This window comes from Elephas maximus, chromosome 10, assembly GCF_024166365.1.
Source record: "Elephas maximus indicus isolate mEleMax1 chromosome 10, mEleMax1 primary haplotype, whole genome shotgun sequence".
In the NCBI taxonomy this organism is placed as follows: Eukaryota; Metazoa; Chordata; class Mammalia; order Proboscidea; family Elephantidae; genus Elephas; species Elephas maximus.
In genome coordinates, this window is record NC_064828.1 from 75,364,609 (window position 1) to 75,390,410 (window position 25,802).

At 37.6% G+C, this 25,802-nt stretch overlaps 1 protein-coding gene across 1 annotated transcript in view; it reads right to left on the reverse strand.

Annotated features, from left to right (window-relative positions):
- KCNH5 (potassium voltage-gated channel subfamily H member 5) overlaps positions 1–25,802 on the reverse strand; it is a 354,554-nt gene that overhangs the window by 273,678 nt on the left and 55,074 nt on the right. Inside the window, exons 5-6 of the mRNA XM_049899538.1 lie at positions 8,995–9,110; positions 2,604–2,996 (exon numbers count right to left, since the gene is read on the reverse strand). Of these exons, the coding sequence (XP_049755495.1) occupies positions 2,604–2,996; positions 8,995–9,110 (509 nt within the window). The remainder of the gene's footprint in view (positions 1–2,603; positions 2,997–8,994; positions 9,111–25,802) is intronic.

Genomic DNA, 25,802 nt, shown 5'->3' on the forward strand with positions numbered 1-25,802 from the left:
CCCAGCCATGTATGCGAGTGCCTTTCCCCAAACCTCTACTTTGTCAGTTCAGGTCCTTTAAGGTACAGATGCCAAGTCAGAATTAGATGTACAAGAGTTTTACTGAGATAAAATGCCCAGAAGGACGAAGGGGAGGAGAGGAACAGGGAGAGCTTTCACACCAGAGTGCAGGCCTGACTCCCAATTCAAAAGGGAAGGAAGAATTGGGTAGGGAGGGCCTCAGACCACAGCAAAGTTCTGAGAAAGTCCAGACCAGGTAAATGAGGAATCTTAAACCAAACGCTGCTCACTAGAGGAGTCTTGCATTGGGCAGGAGTAGACTAATTATAGTATCCCCACCATTCTCAGTCGTGGGCGTGGAGAAACCTGGAGGAAGTGTGGCCTCGTGGTGCACACTGCAATGGATCAGAAGGTATAGTAGTTGTTAGTCAACTGTGATCAACTGTGTTGGTAAATGTTTCATGACTGGCTGTCCAGAAATGTTTTTTAAAAAAATCCTTAATTTATAGCATTTGCTGCTTTCTAGGGAAACCCTGGTGGCGCAGTGGTTAAGTGCTATGGCTGCTAACCAAAGGGTCATCAGTGCGAATCCACCAGGCGCTCCTTAGAACTCTATGGGGCAGTTCTACCCTGTCCTATAGGGTCACTATAAGTCAGAATCCACTCAGCGGCACTGGGTTTGGTTTTTGGGTTTGGATGGTATAAACATTCCCACCGTGGCCAGTTTTAAGCTATGGGTGTGATGATGCTGAGCACCAAATTTGAAAGAGATGCTTTCTCAAGCTAGTAGTTGCCTCCCATGTGCCACTGACTCCTCCACACAGCAGGTTTCTTGAAAGCAGATCTCAATAGGGCACCTCTTTGGTCACCACAGCCACCAACCTGGTTTATTATCAAAATGTGATAACTGAAAAATGATATTTCAGTATAATTTTATTTTGCATTTACTTTAAGTGAGGGTAAGACTCTTAATATATTTATGTATTATTTTTAATGTATTTATTATTACATAATATATTTTCTTTTCTGGGATTTAAGCAAATCTTTTGTTTAATTTTATTATAGTTTTTATGCCTATAGTCTAAATAACTGAAATCTGAATATATTAGTCCGTTTAGTAAGTAACATATGTCGCTATTAACTGTCATCAAGTTGCAGATCAGACTGCTGTGATCCATGGGCTTTCACTGGCTGATTTTTGGAAGTAGGCCACTAGGCCTTTCTTCCTAGTCCATGACAGTCAGGAAACTGCTAAAGCCTGTTCAGCATCATAGCAACACACAAGTCTCCACTCACAGAGAGCGGTGGCTGCGTATGAGGTGCACTGCCAGGGAACCATATCTAGGTCTCTCATGTGGAAGATGAGAATTCTACCGCTGATTGGCCACTGTCCTCATAAGTAAAATATACTGCTTATTGTCCACTTATCATATGATTAACATTTTCAATATTAACTCCTTTCAATCCTCTCCAGAGGGTAAATAGGAAAGAAATAAATGTGCCTTGACAAGCTTGATACAGGTGAAATCCAAAATTAGAAAACAAATTATTGTAATTCCTTTTGTCCATAATTTTTTAAGTAACAATTACATAACCAGTATCAAAACACAACGTCTACACTTCACTTTTTGAGAACTAAGGCAAGAAAAAAAATCATTGAAATTGATTGAATGCAGAAATTTTATGGGGGAAAAAAACACTGAAGGGAAGTTTCAACCTACCTCTCAATACACAGAGTAACAACAATATCAGTGTAATGGAGAATTTTCCATCTGGCCAGTCTACAAGAACACAGTAGAGTCTTTAGGGAAATTAAGTTTGTAATATTATCATTATGAATACATTTTAATAATAGATTCTTTCTATATTGGCTCATTTATGTATTATTAGTTGAGATTATTTGTTGCACGTTATTATCTTGGTCTAACAACCTGAAGACTATTCACTATTAAGTTAGAGCCTAAGAAGTTCTGGATGAAGTGGTCTTTTAAGGCATATACATACTTTAAGTATTCCTAGTTGCACAGATATCTTTAAATGAGCAGAACTTTTAATTAGTCCAGACATCAGAGGTCACCCAATACAGCTCTGCCCAAAAATGTACTCAGACAAAATTTAAAACAAAAACTACAAGGAAGAAACCAAAATAATGAAAATTCAAGAACTCAAGAACTGCTCTTCTACAAAAGCTTTATCTTTATGTGAACCAAGCACTGCTTCCGTATCAATCTGGAGGGGAAAAGTCGAAAGGCCCACGGACACAATGAGTTTTAAAATTCTGCAGTTGTTCAAATAAATATGCCTCATTTCATCATCTTTAGTCAATTATCTAGTTTGTGAACTGTATCTGACTGCTTCTGCTTTTTTTCCTCTAACCACCACTTCTCTTTTGGCCATTTTTCAAGTTATTAGCATTTTTCACCAGAAATCAAGAAGAGCTAGACATAAATTAATCAAATATGAGAATAATATATGGCAAGTGTTTAGTAGGATGAGGGTTGAAAGTGGTGGCTAAAAAGAAGTTTGGTTTATCCATAGACTCCGCTTATCCTAATGTTCTCAAAACATACAATCCACAGTAGTCCAAAAAAAAAAATGCTTACCTCATCCACATTTTCAAAGGCATTGATGATGTCATAAGGTAAACAAGACAGCAGGTCGATCACAAACCAAGTTTTCAGATAGTTCATCCTTATGAGTTTGGGGTCAGAAATGACCTCACCACCGGGCCCCACAAAGGTCGTATGAAAATTTAAAACGATGTCAACCAGAAAAATAACATCCACCACACTGTCCAGCACCAGCCAGGCTATGTTATTCTGTTTCGTCTTGAAAGAAACATTATAAGGAACCATAATGGCGGTGTAGAAGGTAAGAATTAAAATCACCCAATCCCAAGTCGTTTTAAAAGCACAATAATGTAAAATAATGTGTGGTGGTGTCTTTGGCGCTTCTTGCTTATACTGAGGAAGGATATCTGATCCCAGCTGAAGAACCTAAAAGAGAGAAAATACATATACAAATGACTCGGATATCTCTGCAGAGTTAGTAATGAGATCAAACTTGTTGTTGCTGCTAGTTGCTAGTCTAGCCCATTCCAACTCATGGTGACCCCATTTGTGCTGAACTGAGCTGCTCCATAGGATTTTCAAGGCTGAGACCTTTCAGAAGCAGATCACCAGGCCTATCTTCTGAGGTGCCTCTGGGTAGATTCAAATCACCAATCTTTTGGCTAGTAGTCAAGCACTTAACCATCTGCACCAGCCAGGGACTCCTAGATCAAACTTACTGGCAGTCAAACCACAGCCCATTTATTGTGACTCTTGGCCTCAAGGCCAGTCCTGCTCCATGGCTTTGTCTTGCTCTTCTCCTGTGTTATACCAAATTTTTTTCAAAGGAAGTCTCTCCATGTCCAATTGTTCTACCATGTTGATCTGTCTGGTGGTCCATCTGGCTTGCCTTCCAGCAGCCAACATTGATTCACAGCACTGCTGGACATCCACTGCTTGGAATATCTTCTGCACACTCACGTTGCAAGCCTGCCTGCAGTCACATATTTCTCATTGAGTGTCCAACAGTTATTTGGGTCACTCACCCTTATCCATTCCTCACACATACTTAGCACCTCAGGAAGCATAACTTTGATTCTGACGGTTTCGCTGAATAACAGGACCCCACTGTTGGTGATCTGGTTGCTGAGTGGAACTCAGCAAGGGGCCTAATGACTGGCACACAGATATAACAAGTTGTAAACGTTATACACTGCCTTTTCCTTTTCTCCCTTAAATCAGAACTGAAATAATATTGCATTTCCTGCACAGATTCCTACGAATCCCCTTTAGGAAAAAAAAAGTTCTAAAGACTCAGTTCACTTCTCTATACCTTTTTGACAAATTCAAGAATTTCAGCGCAACGTTATATGAACTTGATTTATTCTTATTAGGTCTAATTCAGAGACAAAGATAAAAAGCAAGTGACATAACAAGAGTAGAGGTTTGGACAGCCTTAGGCTGTTCTAGGGAAGGAACTAGAAATAGTGAAAATGAATCGGAGGCCCAGATCAGAGTCCTAGTGTCAGGACCATTCTACGGCATCAGTGAAGCTAAGACTGAGTAAACCTATGGGCTAAGGAGTTTGGTAAATGAGTGAGAATTCATTAAACAATGTTATCCCATAGCTTTGCCCATCTTATGCATCCAATTACTCATTGTCTTAGGGATTACTGGGATCAAGGAGGTAGAAGTCAAAACATCTAAATCATAAAATCAGATATACATTGAACAATTGAATGGAGGAATAGATATAAACAAAAATAGCCTCTAGCATAAGTCTCATATATCACAAAGCAAAGCAATTATATTAGCATCTTTTGAAACTTGGGAAGGGATTATTCTGAAAACTCTCTCAAAAAAGAACCTAAGTAAATTAAAACTAAATTTTTAATATGTTACTGGTATTCTCTTTAGCTGTATTATAGTTATTGTTTTTAGTTCAATAATTGTTAGAAATATTTATGAAGATTTTTATGCATTTACACATAATATCAGTGCCCTAGCTATATTTTTCCCACTTGGTCTTAAATTGCTTAGCAGCAAATTGCCCTACCAGGAATGTAAGCTTCATGTTGGTACAGGAGTATTGAGTATACAGAATCATACATATAACCATGGCTTCTCACATCTCAACCACTGGCTATCAGTTCCAATGTCACTGTGTTAGACATGAAAATTTCATTTCCAGCGTTAGTGTTTTACCATCTATGTCTACATACTGTTTGAGCATAGAGAATTCAGACTTGGAAAATAAGAATAAAGTCCTCACCAATGTCTTAATTACCTAGTGCTGCTATAACAGAAATACCACAAGTAGATGGCTTCAACAAACAGAAGTTTATTCTCTCACAGTCTAGCAGGTTAGAAGTCTGAATTAAGGGCAGGTCCTTGTCATCAATCTCCCCTGGTCTAGGAGCTTCTCAGCATAGAGACCTCGGGTCCAAAGGATACGCTCTGCTCCTGGCACTACTTTCTTGGCGGTATGAAGTCCTTCTGTTTCTCTGCTTACTTCTCTCTTCTGTATCTCAAAAGATACTGACTCAAGACACAGCCTAATCTTGTAGATTGAGTCCTGCCTCATTAACATAACTGCCTCTAATCCTGCCTCATTAACATCATAGAGACAGGATTTATGACGTATAGGAAAATCATATCATATGACAAAATGGTGGACAGTCACACAACACTGGGAACCATGATCTAGCCAAGTTGACACACATTTTGAGGGGACAAAATTCAATCCATAACACTGCCTTATGACTTTTGTGGTCTCTGGACATTTTTGCCATTGTAGGCCTCTTCCTCCACTAAAAAAGTAATAATAAAAATAAAGGTTATACTTTATGACTACATCAGTAAAAAATGAATATGTTACTATTATATATTAAAGTCATTTTTTACCTAAAAGTTTTCCTTCTCTTCTTGAAAGAAAGTAAAACACTTTCCTGTGCCCTGCTCAGTACCCTGGAATACTAGAAGACGCTTACCCTAGAGATGTAATAAGATCACCCTTGAGTTCGACATTTCTTAAATCAGGCTATCCTTTATAATCAACTGAGAAAGTTTTTAAAAAAAAAAAAAATTTTTTTTTTTTTTTATACTCATACCCAAACCCCACCCCACTAAATCTGATTAAATTGGCCTTGTGTGGGTTCTCAGGGAATCTATATTTTTAAAACCTTCCCGGGTGATTATCACCTGCCACCCAATGGGAGATCCGTTTCCTTATTCTATATTTCTTTAGACACTCAGGGTCTAATTCTTTAGATGATGACTTGCTTATATAAAACGCCTCAATGAGAAGGAAGAGGAAGAGCAGGAGAAGCAAGAATAAGAGAATGGAAACAACCACCACCACAAAATACATATATACAAGTATTTAGGCTTTGATCTTTCTACTTAGCAGGGCACTATTTTAATTTTAGCTGTCTCTGGGGCTCTCTTTTATAAATCAGTGAGCAACAACTCATCACTTTCATTGTTATTTTATTTGCACTTTTATAAGCGTAACTCTTAGGTGGATGGGGGGCCAAATCACATTTTCTGATGTATTTTTGCACTGACACAGACATACTCTTGCTCTCTGAAGATCTAAGAGCATTGACTCTGAGTCAGGACCACTGACGTGGCAGTGGTATGTACAGTCATCTTCATCTGGTATAAAAGTGAAAACCTGAAGGCAATGAGCAGGATGTTAATGTATGTAGAGACTTGATGAAATGCTTACAGAACAACTGGAACCTTTGATACTGGGAATGGCTTCAAATTTGGAGGTCCAGATGGAATTGAGATAAAATCTATGTATCTTGGAGAAAAATAACACAGCCTAAAATTTCACAGCAAAACCAGACACCTCAGTTGAGCAAATAATAAGACTTAATAGGAAGAACAATATTCTTGAGCTAACGTGGTATTTCTTTTAGGTCAGTCTTTGGAGTGCTAGGGACACACTCTGTATAAGTGCAGGCTAAATCTCTGTTGAAACCTTGCTATTTCTACAGGTCCTCTAAAACCACGCCAAAGATCTGAGAGGAAGCAGTTTTGATCTGAATCGGGTTTGTGAATAAGGGATGACTGATGAAGAAACTACCAATAATCAAAAGACAAAGCAAAAAAAAATCGGGTGAAACAACAATAGAAGATCCTCAAAATAAATCAATAAAAGTAAAAATGAAGAGCTGTCAAAGGTAAAGAAAAAAAAATCTTTCCACCTGGTATGGAGAAAAAGCAATCATGAGGGGTTCAGAGTGGTAAGGTAGAGATTTTCTTCTCTATGGCCCCCTTTCTCTCGTTCTTGCCTAGCTGTGTAACAGAGAATAGAAAAACTCTGAATAGATGTAACCCAAAAGGACTCATGACTACAAAAGTCATCAATCACAGCTTGAGTCACAATGCTTCAGCCTGAGTTACAGAAAGAAGTAGACAACTCAAGGCAGAAGAGAAACTAACTTCAAATCATGCAGTACTTGGTAACAAGCATTATTGAGAAAAAAGATTGTGACTATTTGCTTTAGATCTTGTGCTGATTGCACATCAGTTTTTAAAGTACAGTGATTATCATTATGGTTAATATTTAATTATTTTAATGTCTTATTTTTGTTTTTAAAAACACATCTGTACATCAGAGTGTTAATCTCTCCCCAAGATAACAATGTTATTTGGAGCACAAAGCCATAACAAGCCCCTCTGTTTGCTGTGGTCTAAGAAGAACTCCAGGGTTGTCAAGATTCAGGGAATATATTTTACTTCCCAGTCCTCTCCAAACCAGACTTAATATTTGCAACCAGTTAAGACAGTTACTCAGGAGTGCTTCAACCCACTTTTCTTGGGCAGAGCAAATTAATGAACATATGCATTTAATTTTATTTTTCTTATCTTTGGTAAATTCCTTCAGAATATTTTGTGAGTATCCACCAAGTGCTCAGCAGAGGTTTTATGTTTAATTGGATTTTTTGGCATCTTTCACAGCGGTGAGATAAATGATGATTACAGAAGACATGTGAACAATAAAGCTTTTAGCTGTCTCACGGTTCATCAATTCCTTTTCTCTTTTCTCTCTATACACTCCCTGGGTAACATCACCTACTCCTATGGCTATATTAATCAATCTGTGAGGATGACACCCAAGCCTATAACTCAAATATCTCTCCAGAATGCCAGGTCCTTAAATCCCACTATCTTTTGGGCATCTCCACTCAAATCTTCCATGAGGAACTTCACACTTAATGTGTCCAAAACTGAACTCATTATCATTCGCCTCCAAACCTTCTCTTCCTTCTGCTTATATTTACCATTTTATTAACCAATATCACCATCTACCCAATTGTCCAAGCCAAAAACATAGGAGTTGTCCTTGACTCATTCTCCCTGTTTCACACTCAATTCTAATCTGTCAACAAATGTGTTGACTCTCATCTTGGTGTCTCTGTACCTGCCTACTTCTGCTATGGTCGTCCTAGCTGTGAGGACTTCCTAACTGGGTTCCCTACCTACTCATCCTCCACAGCCACCAGGTCAAGTAGGAAATCTTAACCATTTTTGTATAAGCAATCCCTTCAGCAGTACTAGTGAAATCTGTGGACTCCTTTACAGAATAATACTCTTAAATAAACACAATAGAAACATTGGACAACAAAGGAAACCAACCAGGACCTTAACTGGGACCAAGCTCTGTGAGAGTTTTTTCTAAATCACAAATTGATCATGTCATTTCCCAAGCACATGAGACACTTTATCATGTGGCTCCTATGTGGCTCCTACCAACCACTACCATTTTACTATATGTCATTCTAAGCCTTTCCTTCCTCACCTGACTCGTGGCACACCGAAGTCATACTCAAAGTCATCATACTTTCTCAGCTCTAAGCCTTTGCACATGCTGGCTTCGCTAGTAGAAATGACCTTCATTCCTTCTTTGTCTGGCTAACTCTTAAAGTTCTTTTAAGATTCACTCAGCTCAGGTATCACATCATGCAGGTAGCTGTCTCTGGAGTTCTAAGTGTGGCTAAGTGCTTCCGTATGGGCTCCCATGGTACCCGTCATAAAATTTGTCACATTCTATTGTGAGTTTTCTCTGCTGGATTTGTAGATTCTTGATGACAAAGACCATTTCTCATTTAACTTTATATCCTTTGCAGAGTGCCAGGCACAGAGTAAACCCTTAATAATTGCTGCATACATAAAATGAATAAATTAGTGAATTCTCTATCTCACTTGCTCAAAGGAAACCTCACACTCTACAGGCATCACTTACGATATCATCAACCACTTGCTCATTTAAAAGTAGGAGAGAATAAAAGGAAATATTTGGAATTTGTACAAGGGAAAAATAAGTTAGCAAATAAATATTTATAAAATAACAGTCAGAAATATCTATATTGAATCATTTTTTCAAAAAAAAAGTACCACCATCATCTTGGGAAGCAAAGTTAGTCTCACTTACTTCGGCTAATCTTGAATGTTTGTGGACCACCTCTGTTTTATTCATTGGCGTGAGCTGCTGCAAAACACTTCGGCTATTTGTCAAAGCTCGCGTCAATCGGGCAAATTTTGTCCAACCTTAAAAATAAGAAAGTCTTGTTTTTTCACATATAATGAATATGGAATTCAACATTCTTGCTAATGTTCACAGGATCTTAGCAACTTCAGAACACAAAGAACTAACGAAAAGCATCATTCTAAAGCATTTGATATCTACATAAACAGCATCGTCTATTTGAGGTGTAGCTACAAAATAACAAGTAACTTTTATGCACAACCTTTGTATTTTGCTCATGTCTATTACATAGTCCCTTTGGCCAAGGCAGAAACCCTGGTGGCATAGTGGTTACGTGCTACGGCTGCTAACCAAAAGGTCAGCAGTTCGAATCCCCAGGTGTTCCTTGGAAACTCTATGGGGCATTTCTACTCTGCCCTGTAGGGTCGTTATGAGCCAGAATCAACTCGACGGCAACGGGGTTTGGCCTAGGCAGATAACAAAAACCAAACCCCCTCCCATCAAGTCAATTCCGACTCATAGCAATGCTGTAAGACAGAGAACTGCCCCATAGAGTTTGCAGGGAGTGTCTGGTGGATACGAACTGCTGACCTTTTGGTTAGCAGCTGTAGCACTTAACCATTACGCCACCAGGGTTTCCCAACAGAGCTAGTTGTCTCAAAATTCTGTGCTCCACTTTGCATTATATAAGTCTGTCACAGGGAAATAGCTGCCCAGCCAGGGAATACATTTCCTGGCTTTCCTTGCATCTACGTGTGCCCATGTCACTAACTCTCACCGACAGAATGTAAGCAGAAGTGACATGCATCATTTCCATGCCAAGACCTAAGAAGCAAGTGTAACTTCTCCAAACTTTTTTTCCCAGTCTATCAGCTGGTTGCAAATGACAACTAGGTCCTAGAAGATGGGAAAATCCCTGAATCACTGCATGGAAGAATGCCATATGCCAGCCAGGAGCAAGTACTTCAGACAGTTATCTGAGCAAAGAATATGCTTCTATTGTAGTAAACTGCTAAAAGCTGGGGGGTTTATTTGTTATAGCATCTAGTATAACCCTAATTAAATACAGTTATACTATATATTTGTATGCATGTACACATATCTAAGAGAATAAATCCCAATTTTAACAAATTGGGTGTGTTATATCCGCTCACATATTATGGGTCTTAGCACACAACTCCAACTTCCTAGTAACATAGCAAAACGTTATCTTTCTCATATTAACAACTGGTATGATATCTAAAAATTATTTTTTTGGAATATCTAGAATCCTTAATAAAGTTTTTGAAATAGCAGTAACTTGCTGGGGAAAAGAATGTGAATTTAATGGAAAGAAATCTCTTCTGAGGCTTCAAATTGCCATTATTAAAATCATTTATCTCAAGGAAATGTCAAGGAGATGTGAACATGTAGAACAATATTACCATATTCTTCTCCTGTCTCAATTTCCCTTTCTCCAGGCATATTAGAAAACTCGGAAACCATTAAAGATTCCATTAAGAAATAGCATTTGATAACTTCTATGGTAATACCCTTCACGAAGGTATTTGCCAGCAACCCTTAAAAATGAAAAACTCCTGATGGTCCAAAAGAATAACACTCATGGTAATGATGAAATTTCAGACAGTGTGAAAGAAGGTAAAGGAAGAAATCCTGGGAAGACAATAGCCTAAGGTCTTTCAAACCATGCCGTGTAGGTAAGTGATGTCATACTTTACGACTATTACTAATACTAATTCTGGTTTCATTTGAGCTTTTTATTGCCCCACCGATTCAGCACCATCTACTGTATCCAATAACTGAACTGGAGAAGAGACAAACTGCATCAATTGATAGAAGGTCCTTATTTCATATTCATTAACAAATGCCATCCGAGTAACTAAAACAAATATAAAAAATTACGCTTTCAAAATTGTGTCCAACCCTGAACCTAACCCTGTATAACGTGCTAAAGAAAAAAAAAAAAAAAAACAAGCACCAGACATGGCAGCAGCCTTAGAAGCACTTAAAAGACAAAATAATAAAAGACCAACAGGCAATCTATATTGTCATCCAAGACTTTTCTTCTCAGTGCTAGACCTATGCATCTAGTTGGCTATTGATCATCTTTACTAAGATGTCCCACAGGTATCTGAAACTCAACATGCCCAAAATTGATCATATCACCATCCCTTCTCCTTCCCTCTGCCCCTTCCTCCCTCTCCCCCACCCCCCCGCCCCCATATCTTTCATGTATTCCTCATCTTGGTGAATGGCCTCATGATTTTTCCAGTTGTCCAAGACAGAAAATTGAAGTTGACCCTCTTCACTATTAACTTCACACACACATATACACACACACCTAATCATATCCAAGCCTTATAGATTATAACACCAATAGCTCTCAAATTGAAACTCTTAACTCCATTCATACTATGTTAGACAACACATCTTTCACCTGAGTTAGGCGGCAGCTTCCTAAAGACCACATTCTCTGTCTGCTTCCTGACCAAATATTCCCAAGCAACAATTCACATTACTTCTCAAGTTCTTTGGAAAGCACAAATCTGATCATGCTTTTCTCCCTTTTCAAACTCTTTAACAGCTCCCAGAGGTAATCAGGTTAACTTAACCTCCAAAGTTTGGTATATCTGGCCCCAAGGTTTTGTACCATATTCATCTCCTGTTACTTCTTTGTATTCCAGTCCTACTAAAACCAATAGCAAACTAAAAGAATAAATTCAATACTAAAATTAAATCTACTAGTAATTTCTGAGTACCCAATGATGTTTCATGCCCTCTGTGTTTTCACATGATATAATCCTGTCTGCCTGCAATGCCATTTTCCTACCCTGTCTGGCTGGCTAACACCTACTGGTCCCTTTAGAGTCAGTTCAAGGATTAAGTCCTTCTGGAGGCTTCTCTGATTGAACTATAAGAGAGAGGTATCCTCCTCTGCACGTTCACAGCATAGGACACATACCTCACAAGGCATTAACACCACTGTGATGCAGTAGTTGATTAGCATGTCATCTCCCTCACTGTTGTATAATTCTCTGTCTTAGTGATCTAGTGCTGCTATAGCAGAAATACCACAAGTAGGTAACTTCAACAAAAAGAAATTTATTTTCTCACAGTACTAGAAGTCCAAATTCAGGGCATCAGCTCCAGGGGAAGGCTTTCTCTCTCTGTTGGCTCTGGAGAAAGGTCTTTCTCATCAATCTTTTCCTGGACTAGGAGGTTCTCTATACAGGAACCCTGGGTCTAAAAGATGTGCTCTGCTCCATGTGCTTCTTTCTTAGTGGTTTGAGGTCCCTAACTCTCTGCTTCCCTTTCCTTTTTATCTCTTGAGAGATAAAAAGTGGCGGAGGCCACACCCCAAGGAAACTACCTTTACATCAGATCTGGAATGTGACCTGGGTAAAGGTGTTACAATCCCACCCTAATCCTCTTTAACATAAAATTACAATCACAAAATGGAGGACAACCACACCATACTGGAAATCATGGCCCAGCCAAACCAATGCACACATTTTTGAGGGACACAATTCAATCCACGACACTCTCCTTATCCAGCACCTGGCCCAGGGCCTGGTACAAAAAAGAAAGGTACAAAGGAGGCTATAAATAAATAAAACTAATTTCTAATTTTAAAAACTAGAATTAAAAATAAAGCCCATTTTGTTTCATTATCATTAGGTTTGGGTTTGGTTCTGGTTTATTGGGGTAAAAGTGGTGAGGGCATCTTTATATGACAGTAACTATGTTGACAACTGGTATCTGAGAATGTTACCTGGTGGTCATTTCCCTTTGTTACATCAACTGAGTATTTTAATTGCATTGAATATTACTAGAAATGTCTTATATTTACTGAGGCTTATGTTTATAAATTCGGTAATGTTGAATTTATGCTGAGCATTGGATTAAAAGGGAAACCCATTTTAATCCTCTGTGTGCAATAAGGTTCATCTAGACAATATTTTGAAAAAATGTAACAAGAGATATTGAAGAAATAAACGCAATGAATGACACCTGGAAGAGTACAAATCATCGAATGGCATGTGTTCTCTCATTTCCTAGGATCACGTGTGAGGAACTAGAAATATGACAACAAAAGCCTGTCAGTCTGTGATTTTCTATCTGAAGCATTGTGAATACACTGCTGGGTTTCTTAATGAGGAAGCAATAGTTCCTGACTTACATATAAAAACAAAGCTTGTTCAACTGTATGTCTTGTGTATCTTATTGTACACACAAAGTCAGCCTAATCAAGGAATATTTCTTCCCTTTTCTGTAACTTGGAAACCCTGGTGGTGTAGTGGCTAAGCGCTATGGCTGTTAACCAAAAGGTCAGCAGTTCAAATCCACCAGGCGCTCCTTGGAAACTATGGGGCAGTTCTACTCTGTCCTATGGGGTTGCTATGAGTCAGAATTGACTTGATGGCAATGGGTTTTTTGTTTGTTTGTTTGTTTGTTTTTCTCTAACTTATTTTAGGTAACTAAAAGAAGAAAAAAATTAAAAACAATGAAAATAAAACACATGCATTTTTCTCCATGAGAAAATACAGGATTATCATTCATTAAATACTGAAACTGAAAGAAAATGCAATATCAATTCTTAATTTTAAAGTATTTTCACACAGCATATTCTGAGTGAGACTACCCTTAAACATAAGTGAAAATGGGATTTATTACACAATTCGAGGACAGATCATATTCTTTTTATCCCTGGTTGTCTAGTACCACAACCGGCACATAGTGTCCACTACATACGTTTTTGTTTAATGAATGAATAAGTAAATGAGTAAAAATGTTGACCAGGAATTCATATTATATGTAGATAAAATTTAAATATAAAGAGAGAAATACACTCAGCTGTTAGCAAGTGGCAGCATAACTTATCTGTTTCATGCAAGAATGGCTTTGGGTGGAAGAGGTGTGATAACAGAGATTGGGGAGGGAACGTTGGACGTGTTTCTGTCCACTGAAGGAAAATTTGAAAACTGCTAGCAGGAAAAAAAGTGGTGGTGGCAAATATTGAACTTACTCAGAAATACCTGAAGAGGGGACATTTAGGAAGAAAGATTTGGAAAGGAATTTTTTCTTCCTAGAGAAAGCAAAGCTAAAAGCAATTGTCCAGTTGAGTAACCATTAAGGAGTTTTGATATCAAAATGTCCTGGAAGCTGAAGAGTCAATGCAAAGCCAAGGAATTTTAATTTCATATTCAAATCAACTGGAGCACTCAAAGATGAGCTCTCAGAGCTTCTCAGGAATCTTATTTGTCTCTGTTAGGGCCTTCTGGTAGTCCCTGGTTCTAACACTAAGCATTTTTCTCAAGACCACTGTACTACCCTTCTCCTCACTTTCAGCAGATTACCTTGCCTTGCACTTCACTGAAAAAACAAAAGTCATCAGGAACATAACCTTCAACTTCCTTTATCTCCCCTCCACCTCTAGACCCATCTACAATGGCCTCTGGTTCCTGTCTCAAACTCAATCATCTCAGAGAAATAGGCATTTGCTCCTTCCTGACCACACATACATTCTCTTGATAAATACCTAGTGGTTTCTGGAATTTCACTATCATAACAACGCCACAATGAATTTCCTTATGCCCATCCCTTTGAAATCATTGACCTTATTAGCTAAATTAGTTCATTTGCTTTCTTGCCAACCCCCACTGTACAGTCAGAGAAAAACGACACATCAGCAGTTCTAATTTTTCCTAGAGATACATTTACTGATCTCACCTTTACAGAGACCTAAGTGGTGTGACTGATTATTCAGCACAGTTCGCTGATGCTACTTAGACATGGTCGATATAAGGTAACGTGAACAGACAGCTGAATATGAAGAGCCTCGTACTTGCTCTATAAGTTATTTGTGGCATTATGAAAACATTTGTTCTCCTAAAAGCTCAGGATACCAACTCCTTCTTAATAAAACATTAGTTTAGCTCTATTGGGTTGCAATTAGCCTCTTTGTCATGGACTGCCCAATCTTAAGAATAAAAGGAAGTCACAGAGGCAGTTAAATCAATCTACTAGACTGTAATACAAGATTCTAATCTATAAGAAAAAAGCTTAGATAAACAATTATACTCTTGGCTAGAGAGACTAAAGAGTATAATTACTCATATTTCATCTGTTTCTTCTCTAAAGAAAAACCATGGGCTTCCCACAAGGGAAAAGGCTGCTACTTTTGCTGTTATTTTCATTCTAGGTTTGTGGGTTTTTTGTCTTTTGTTTTGCCTCGATTATTGGCATGAAGGTGCCATATCTATTTGGTATAGGATATTTCCCACTGTAAATATCTTGGCAGTTTTGGAGCCTTTTGAAAATACTATACAGTATAAATGGGCACAAATTTGGGCTATCTCTTTCAGGACACATGTGGATAATCAACAGAATGGCTTTCTTGGCTGTAATTTTTCCCCAATGATGTATCAGGTAGTGTTGACTGGTTTATCTGAACAACTGTTCCAATATGTCAATACTAGGAGCAAAAGATAACAAGAACACCTTACCCCCTTAAATTATTATCAGTAAATTTCTTTGGTTCAAAACAGCTCAATTCTATTAGAATCAGAGTGGCTCTCAACTTGTGCTTAGTTCTTGTAGACAGAAAGGAGAGCAGGGGATTAAGGTGGCCAGAAGCCTCAATAATAAGTTTTCATAGGAAAAGATGAGGCAGCATGGGGCAATGAAGAAAACATGGGATTTGAAATCAGTCAGACTGAGTGTCAACATCTTCAACAGTAAAATGGAGGTAATAATACCAATTTTCAGAATTATAGGAAGAGAGTAATAATGAATATAAAGTTCCTGCCACATATTAATTACTCTATCAAAGCTGATTTCCTCCCCTTTCAATGTCTTTTGCAACCACCCATCATGGTATAATTCAAAGGTATGGTTGACATCACCCAGTATCATTTAGCTAAAAGGCAAAAATTTTGGTGATCATAGAATTCACTGAGTGGAAGAATTGCACTCAAGTTAGTTGATTCCCATCATAAGTTAAAGTCACTGTACCAAGTAGGATTGTGAAATAAAACAGAGTTAGTCAGTTTGTTCAAGTCTTTCAACTTTATATCCGAGTTTCCTGGTAAAATAGCTACCCAAGTAGAAGGCGGTTGGTGTCATTTCTAACCCATCTTGGCCAATTCTCGGAAGACTTCAATCCTTGCTCCTATCACTGGCCCCTTCTCAGATTAAGAAAGTAAAAAGCCCTTGCTTTTAAGTTACATACTGGTTTTTCCAGTGTGTGAAATCACTTGTCTGTTCTGAAATTCTAAGACACTTTTTTATATCCTGTGCAGAAATTTTATTCTCTAAGTATATCTTTAAAATTTGGCAAACACCCTCAACTTACTTGCAAACACCTTATACTCCCTGATCTTCTAAAACCTACAGCTTCTGGATTCTTCTCACTTACTCAACTGATCAAATCCCAACTCTGGCTAAATCCAACTCTCTACCTACCTTTACATCTATACCCCTTCGGTTGGAGTGGAGTCAAACATAACCACACTCAGAGATCTTAGTGAAACTCACGACCACTAGCCACAAGTAGGCATTAGTGCTGCCCAGCAATCTTCTCCTATTTCCCATATCCACTCAGTGCTCCATTCTTAGCGTTTTCAAGATCCTTTTTATGCCTCTAGAGTTCTTTGGAAAGGAGCAGCCCAATTTTAACATGTTTGGCCTCAAGGTGGAAGCTTTTTGAAATGTGTGAAACTCAAAATTCCTGAATGGGAGCCTGATTTTTGTTAAGCCTGAGCACTGTCTTAGGTGATGCCTCCCAGATGTATGAATTTTCTAAACTTTTGACAGGTTTGTCTTTATTTCTGTGAGATAAGTCTCCTGACTATGTTTCCTAATTACTCTGTTCTTGTGAGAATGTAATTATTGTGAGAATAAGCTATTGTCAGTCTTCATTCAGACACAGTGGCCATTTTCTCCTTTATGCCATTAATTGTTTCCAGGTGTTACTGGCTCCCTTCTTTCCCAGCTTCTGAACAGTAAAAAATGCCTTTTCAATAGGGAGCAATGCATTGCAGTGGTACTTTTCAAGAGACTGGAACTCCTGTAAATTATTCTTACCCTGCATTCAATCCTGGGGCCCAATCATTGCTTTCACTGTAGCAGGTAGAATACGCCACTGTGAGCAGTTCTGCAGGATTCCAGAGGGCAGTTGTTTCTGCTTCTTAGCTGTTAGTACTGCTTTTGTTATAATGAAGAATACAGTAGTAGTGTTAATTTTCCTGAGATTCAAATTCCTTCAGTTTCATTTATTTGGCTTCTAAGTACTACTTTTGCAGTAATGAAGAATGCATTGTAGTGGTAATTTTCCTGGGATTAAAAAAAAAAAAAATCTCTTGGCTTTATTTATTTGGGCTGTAAATACTGCTTTTGCAGTAAGGAAGAATATATTGTATCATGTTTTCAAAGTTTCATGAAAAATAATGAAGAGGCCAAGAAGAAGGAGACTAGAATAAAAAGTATATGCAGTCATTGCCAGATGCCTTTGTGTTTTACCTCATGTTTTACAAATTTTCAGGAAACATTGTTGTTGTTGTTAGGTGCTATCGAGTCAGTTCCGACTCATAGGGACCCTATGCACAACAGAACAAAACACTGCCTGGTCCTGCGCCATCCTTACAATCATTACTATGCTCGAGCTCACTGTTGCAGTCACTACGTCAATCCACCTCATTGAGGGTTTTCCTCTTTTCTGTTGACCCTGTACTTTGCCAAGCATGATGTCCTTTTCCAGGGACTGACCCCTTCTGACAACACGTCCAAAGTATGTAAGACGTAGTCTCACCATCCTTGCTTCTAAGGAGCAGTCTGGTTGTACTTCTTCCAAGATAGATTTGTTCATTCAAGAAATAAAATTTTTTTAATTAAAAAAAAAAAAATTTTATCATTGACTCATATCAGCATGGTTTATGTTGTCCAGGGGCCACTGGGACATACATGATCCCAGATAATGGGTATCAAAATCCATAACTCATAACAAAAATTCTGAAGTGGTCCTTAACCAACATGCCTTCATTAGTGAAAATGCATAGTATCAACAAATAATTCAAAGGAGAAAATAATTTGGCCTTAAAAGGGTTAAATAAGCATTTCATGCCTACTTCTCTTTCCTCACACATTCAGCACCTCCTCAAGGCCTTCACCACGCTCACTCTCAGTGTATAACCATGTTTTCTCTTTTACTGAGAAAATGGAAGCAATCAGAAAAAAATTATATATACATATACACCGTATGTTACACAAATAACGTACGCCTTCTACAAATATTTTTTTCTATGTTTCTTTGCCAACTGTGCTCTCCCCCCAAGTTTGTAAGCATGCCATGCTAATTTTTTACGGCAACATGTAAAAAAAAAATTGGCATAGCTATGCTTAATACTTCACGGGGAGAGGGTGCGGTTGGCAAACAAATGTAGAAAGCGCACATTATTTGTTTTAAAATATGGGTATCTGAGGTCTACCCTTCAGCCAAGGATTGGAAAGGCCCATAAAATAAAATGAGCCTAAAGGGGCACACCAGCCCTTGGGCAGGGACTAGAAGGCAGGAAAGCTGGTAATAGGGAACTCAAGGTTGAGAAGGGAGAGTGCTGACATGTTGTGGGGTTGTTAACCAATGTCATAAAACAATATGTGGACTAACTGTTTAATGAGAAACTAGTTTGTTCTATAAACCTTCATCTAAAGTACAATAAAATAAACAAAAATATGGGTTGGTATGGGTGTGTGTGTGTACACACACATATATTTACATATATACTTTATATTTTTTTATATTATATATTTAGATATACATATATATATTTATAAATCACTTAAGTCCCTTTCCTTATATCCTATGAGTGAGGCACATTCACTGGGTGTGAGGAAAGGGACTTTGTATCTCCAGGACCTAGAACAGTGCCTGTACCATCCTGTGTACTCATCAGCACTTTGTGATGGAAAAAAAGAATAAATAAATGTCAGACAAGGAGAATAAAATATTTCCATAAGAGTCATGAAAAGCCTCATGTTAAGTAACTCTGGTACTAAAAGAAGGCTGAATAAAAAGCAAGTCTACTGTATCCAGGTTCAATGCCCTAGACACTAACCATTTTGACATCATGGTGTTATCATGAAATCTCATCAGCTATTTCCCAAGAGCTCCACTGTCCCCTTTACTTAAAAAGTTACAAAATATATATTATTGTACTAAGGTTCCAAAACATACTTTCTTATAGTAGGCATAGTAGGATGATTACTTAACAGCATAAATATTTTATTTCTATTGAATTTTTCATATTAAATTTATAGCTCTCATGAATAATAGAAAATAGCTCGTATACGCCATTGATACACTGCACAACACTTTTTCTGTAATCTATTATGTATTTGGAAGGTGTAGAATACTCTCAAAATACAAATCTATGTCAAATAAGCTCTTCCTCTATAAATTCTAGCACTAGAAAGAGATATTTTACTCTACTGTTTTTCACAATGGGGTCTGATTTTCCTTATAAATTCTAATTTACATGTCTATCAAACCCATAATTCAAAAATCAAGTGGTCTGAGTTGTCTGCAGCTTATTGAAATATCATTATTTGTGAGAATGAATTATGCATTCAAAAGAGCCTGTACCTGACAAAGAGCCTGTGACTCTGATTTGAGGATGCAGAAAAACGGAAGTAGAGGCAGATAAATGGAGAGTCATTAATTTGAGAAATAAAAGTCAGCCCTTCAGCAATTGCACCCTTTACCCAACCTCATGGTAAAATGCTGCCAACTTTCATTTTCGTAAATAGGATAAGTAATTCATAACACTACCTTTAATGTTCACCAAGTCAAAACTGTAAACAAAGAAGTCCCTGGGTGGTGCAAATGGTTACCACACCCTGCTCAGCTGCTAACCAAAAGGTTGGAGGGTTGAGTCCACCCAGAGGCACCTCAGAAGAAAGGCCCGGTGATCTACTTCCCAAAAATCAGCCACTGAAACCCCTATGGAACACAGTTCTACTCTGACACACACGGGGTCACCGTGAGTCAGGACTGACTTGACGGCAACTGGTACTGGTACTTTTCCTGCTTCAACTGTGCCATGAAATCACTTAAACAAAAGAAATTAATATGCATCTAATACCCCACCCCTCTGGGAACAGCACCATGATTTTCCACTAGAAATCCTCTCTCCTTCCTTCTCACCCTGTGGTTTGGGTAGATTCTGACTGAATTAAGCCATTTGATTTTCCTCATGTCTCAGGGGTAGCGGTTTCATGCTTATGTCAGCCTAGAACCAAGCAGAGAAATGAGATACAAGGAGACAGCTGCTACAATTTCTGGAAAAAAAGCTCTCCCGTTCTCGTCCTCAGGTGGGACCAGCTACATAATTTGCAGGGTCCAGTGCAAAATGAAAATGCGGGCCCCTTGTCCAAAAGTTATTAAGAATTTCAAGAAAACAACATGAGAGCATGAAGTGCAGGCACCTTCTCACTTCTCAGGTTGCACACCCATACAGCTGCAGTATCTACAGGCTTATATTTAAAGATTTCCTAATTTTGAAATGTCCTGTTTTCTTAAAATAACATTTATTTGGTGATGGGTATTGCCATGTGGAGCTAGATTTGATACACAGATATTTTACTTAGGATTTTAAAATCTAAATCCCTAAGTGAGATGGGTCTTAAAAGAATTAATATATTGAAAGTGCCTAATTAAAATGCTAATTGTTGTTATTCTGTTGTGTTACCTTTGCCAAGTTTTGATACAAACGCTATGTTAGCTGGAATAATTAAGAAACCTTTCATCTTGTTTTATATTTGTAAACAATTTAAATAACATAGCAATTAGCAGTTACTTTAAAGATACAACATTCACCTGGGCTCAGGGCTTTACAGGAAGTAATTTTATTTAAGCCCCACTCTATCCATGCTTATTAATCTGTATAGACTTTTTCTTAGTTCAGTGGAACTTCTTAGTTTAATTTTGGTATCTCATATTTAACAAAAAAAAAAATCATCCATTTCTTCAATTTTATAACTTGCTACCTAAAGTTTCACAGGATATTCCTTTATTATTTTAATTTCCTTTATGTCATTCTTGGAGGCCTGGTTGCGCAGTGGTTAAGAGCCCAGGCTGCTAACCCAAATGTTACCCGCTCAAAGCCATCAGCTGTACCTTGGAAACCCTATGGGGCAGCTGTACCCCGTCCTCTAGGGTCGCTATGAGTTGGAACCAACTCAACAGCGAGTTTGAGTTGGTTATGTCATTCTAAGACTGTGTACGTCTTCTTTTCTCTCTTTTTATTAAGTAGCTTTCCCAAAGGTTGCCTGCTTTTCTGGTCGTTTCAAAGAATGAGCTCTTGGAGTAAATCCTAATGGGCTTGTTCTTATGTTCTTTTGATTTCATCTTAATTTCCTCACCTCATATTCTTTTCTCTATGAAAGGTAGACATTTATTTTCACCGTAAAAGCATAAACTGTCCTCAGAGTAGAGCCGCGGCATGTAAAGCTTCCACACTACGCAAGTGTCTACATTAGTGTGTATTTGCAGTTGATTTTCTCTTTGAGGGAAGAGTGACTTAGGTAACATTCTGCTGCGGGGACTGCTTTACAATTTTTAAGCGGTTAGTAATTTTTTGCCTGTTCATTTTGCCTGTTTGTTATACATTTCGAAGCTTACTGTATTATAGTAAGAAATATGGCCTTTATAATTTCTGCCTTCTTTTTTTTTTAATATATTGAGATTTTCTTAGTGGTCTAATATATGGATAAGTTTTGAAAATTCTCATGAGTTCTGGAAAATGACGAAGTATAGAATTTGTTTTAAGCACATAGTTAAAATTGTTATTTAATTGCTTCAGAGTCTTTGTCTTTTAATATGCCACTTTGGCTTTCATACGTACCATTATAATGAATCTGGCTGTCCTACGGCTTTCTTCTTATCATGCTTACTTGACGACTTGAGTGTGTCCATAAATTTGTACATTTGTGCTTTTCCTCAGAGACTGCTTGCTTTAGTGATCTGGAAGCTATATCTATCCGGTTTTAAATTTTAAAATTAAGTACCTTTAAATTTTCCAAAAGCTTTCTTAAGCTCAAATATAGTCAAGAAAAAGAGTATCATCTCTGGAGGCAGTACTGGGTGTATTGATTTGTTTTTCTATTTCTTGAGTTGGATAGTAATTTATTCCCTTCTTTCTTGTAAAATTATAAAAACATTAGACATCACAGAATCCAAACGCATATGCTTATTTATTTATTCATTTACTTAATGGTTTGAATACATTTGCTTTCTGCTCATACGCTGTAGACTCAAGACTGCTCGCGCTCAAGTTCCGACACCTACTAACTATATAACCTTGGGAGAATGATTAAATTCTCTAAGCAACAATTTCCTCAACTGAAAAATAAAGATTATAATACTTACCCCATAGGGTTGGAGAGGTAAATGGCATAATACATGCAACGTACTGAGAACATGCCAGGCACACAGTAATCATTCAGTAGGCATTTTTATCTTTCAAGTGGCCCTCATTTAAATTTTTTACAAAATACCTCACTTCTCAATCTTTGTTAACATAATCTAAATGATTTGATCCAAAGTATGGTTATTATGAAATTACTTCTAATTAATATATTATTATGGTTGAAGAAAGAATGTTCTATCTCTTGAACTCAGTTTTATAACCAGATTTATAACAATTATTTAGATATCTGTAATTAGGAATCTAGTTCAAGTGCTCATCATTGCTCACCGTCTTAGACTCCTAGGGCTGCTATAACAAAATATCACAAATTGGGTGGCTTATAAGAACAGAAATTTATTGTCTCACATTCTGAAGGCTAGAAGTCCAAATCAGGTATCAGCTATGTTGATTCCTTCTGAGGGCTCTGAGGGAGAAACTATTCCCTCCCTCTCTCCTATCTTCTAGCGGCTCCTGACAAACCTTGGCTTGTAGCAGCACCCACCTCCATTGTCACATGGCCATCCTTTCTGTGTCCCTGTCTTGGTGACTCTACTCCTCTTTTGTAAGGATACCACTCACATTGGCTTAGAACCACCCTACTCCAGGATGACCTCGTGTTAACTGATAACATCTTCAAAGACCTTATTTCTAAACAAGATCACATCGCATTCCCATCTCTCTCTGGGGGTCCCAATTCAATCCCTGACACTCACAACCAGTCTTTTGAAAATGGCCATGAGAGATTTCATGACCTTCCCACTCTTGTGCTATTTATTTTGCTTCATCACTTAGCTCAGCAGACTATATCTTTTAAAAGAAAAATGATTGGTTTGTTTTATGAGCTAACATATCTTCAAGTGCATTTCTGCGGCCTTCATAGATGAATGAAAACCAGACAGTGCGGGTAAAACTTTCATGTCACAGTGTTTTTCCCTCAAAATTTTATACACACATATGCACACACACACAATCTCCTGATATTTTGTGTGGCAGCACAGAAATCTAAATCCAGTCTGAATTCTAATTATTTGTAGGCAACTTGTTTTTCTTGCAGAGATACAGCTTTCAATTACCCTTATATAGTTCAAAACTTTTGCCAAAATATGTCTACATATGTTTCTTTTTATTGGCTTTTCTCTAAAACACAGGAAACCTTATAGATCTTCATTTACAGGCCTTTCTTCAGTATAGAAAAATTTTCTCCTACCACGTAGCTCCTTGTCCTAGTCTTTACATGTTGGTTCTCCATTCCCTGCCTTCAAAATTTATCTCATCATTTTAAGCCTTTTAACCTGGTCTTCTATTTTGGGGATAGATTTGAGTTCTTAACATCCTTAACACAACTGACTTAATCTTCCACACTATCAGCAAAATTCCATTTTTTCTCTGATTAAAAGAATAAAAGTTAAGAATTTTAATTCTTCAATTGCTCTTGTCTTAGTTTCAATTATTTCTTTATCTCATCTTGTCTTGTTGTTATTTTTTAATTTCAAACTATTCTCTCCTTAGAATTTGCTCCTGCTTCCTAAAAGCTACAGCTTCTTGCACGTTTGAGTGTGCCAAATTTGCCATTAATTTTTATCCTGCAGTAACTGATTTTCAGAGATATGTTTTCTCCTTAAGTGTTCCAGAATTTACACTTATTCTACATCTATAATAGTTCATCACAGGCCCCATGTTGGATCTCGTTCTCCCTCCTCACCCTTCAATAATACAAAATCTCATCAGACTCCATGTTTGTTGAAGGCAAAGTGAAGGTTCTGTTTTGGTCCCACTCTGTCCATTGAGAATGGTAGATAAATACTCCTCACAGATCTATAGATAGAAGATTGAAAGGTACCACGCCCTTTCAGATTCTCAGTTTTTAGGAGGTTTTCCCTAGTATATTCCTGCTCTGCCGCAGCTATAGCTTTCTATTACCAACACTGCATAGCAACCGAAGTTGTTCGACTGATGGAATAGATGGAAAATTATAATACACAGCATGCACTGCTAACTGGGTTTTTCCTTTCCATCCTCTCCTTCCTTCTTCCCTTTTCCCTTTCCTACTTCCTTAGCACATTAATCCAAGGAATTTCACTTAAAAACAAAACAAAAAAAAAATTGTATTACACTAGTCTTCCTCTACTCTCTTCCCTCGTGTTTCTGGGATTTTCAGTATCTACATGATCAGAGGAATATCTGCCTAACAGAGAACGAGGATCAGAAGTAGAGAAATAGTACTATGGCTTAGAGATCCTTCCCAAATTGCAGAGTATGTGGCTACCTGGGTTATTTTTGGAACAAGCCTTGTGTTTCGGGTGGCTAGAAGGACGTCAGTAGTACGTTGGGAGCATGGAGAGAATATTATGTATATGTTGTTGCTTCGGTAGGTTTCCCTCAATTCTCTCCTTCTGCTTTGTAATTGGAATAAATTTCTCCTTGATTTTCGCATTAGTTTGTCTACTAGTTTTCATATTAACGTGCTTAAGAGTTTTCATGGTTGTCTGTAAACAACTGGATATTAAGAATGAGAATTAAGAAAAGATTGCATGACAGACTGCAGGACGTATGCCATTTTGAACCAAAACTCAAAACTCTAGGTTGTTAGTTACACTACTAAGAAATAATGTTATTTTGGTGAAATTCTTCTCAAAAACTTAATTAGAAAACCCTTCAGATAAATCCAAAATGAACTTGACTTAAACGGAATTCTTAACCGTGCCAAGACTCCAGTGAAAAACACTCTCAAAATAGTCCTCCTTTTGATAAAAATAAATATATAAATTGCCAAGGTTAAACATTGACATTCATAAATAAAGAATACAGTATAACATACTAATCAGTGCCTTGCACACGATAAGCACTAAATATTTGCTAAACAGGCTCAAAATGCTCCTAAGCATGAAAAAAACAGTAATTTGTCATAAATAAATATTAGAATAATTTTAGATTTACAGAAAAATTATTCAGATTGTAGAGAGTTCCCACATACCCAATACTCAGTTGGTCCTATTATTAACATTTTACATTAGTATGGGAAATTTGTCACAATGAATGACCCAATACTGATACACTATTATTAACTAAAGTCCACACTCTATTCAGATCACCTTAGTTTTTAACCTAGTGTCCTTTCTCTAGTCTAGGCTCCCATCTAAAATACTATATCACATTCAGTTGTCAGGTCTCCTTAGGCAGTTTCTCAAACTTTCCTTGTTTTTAATGACCTTGACCATTTTGAGGAGTATCAGTCAGGTATTTTATACAATGTTCTTCATTTGGGATTTGTTCAACCTTTTCTCATGATTA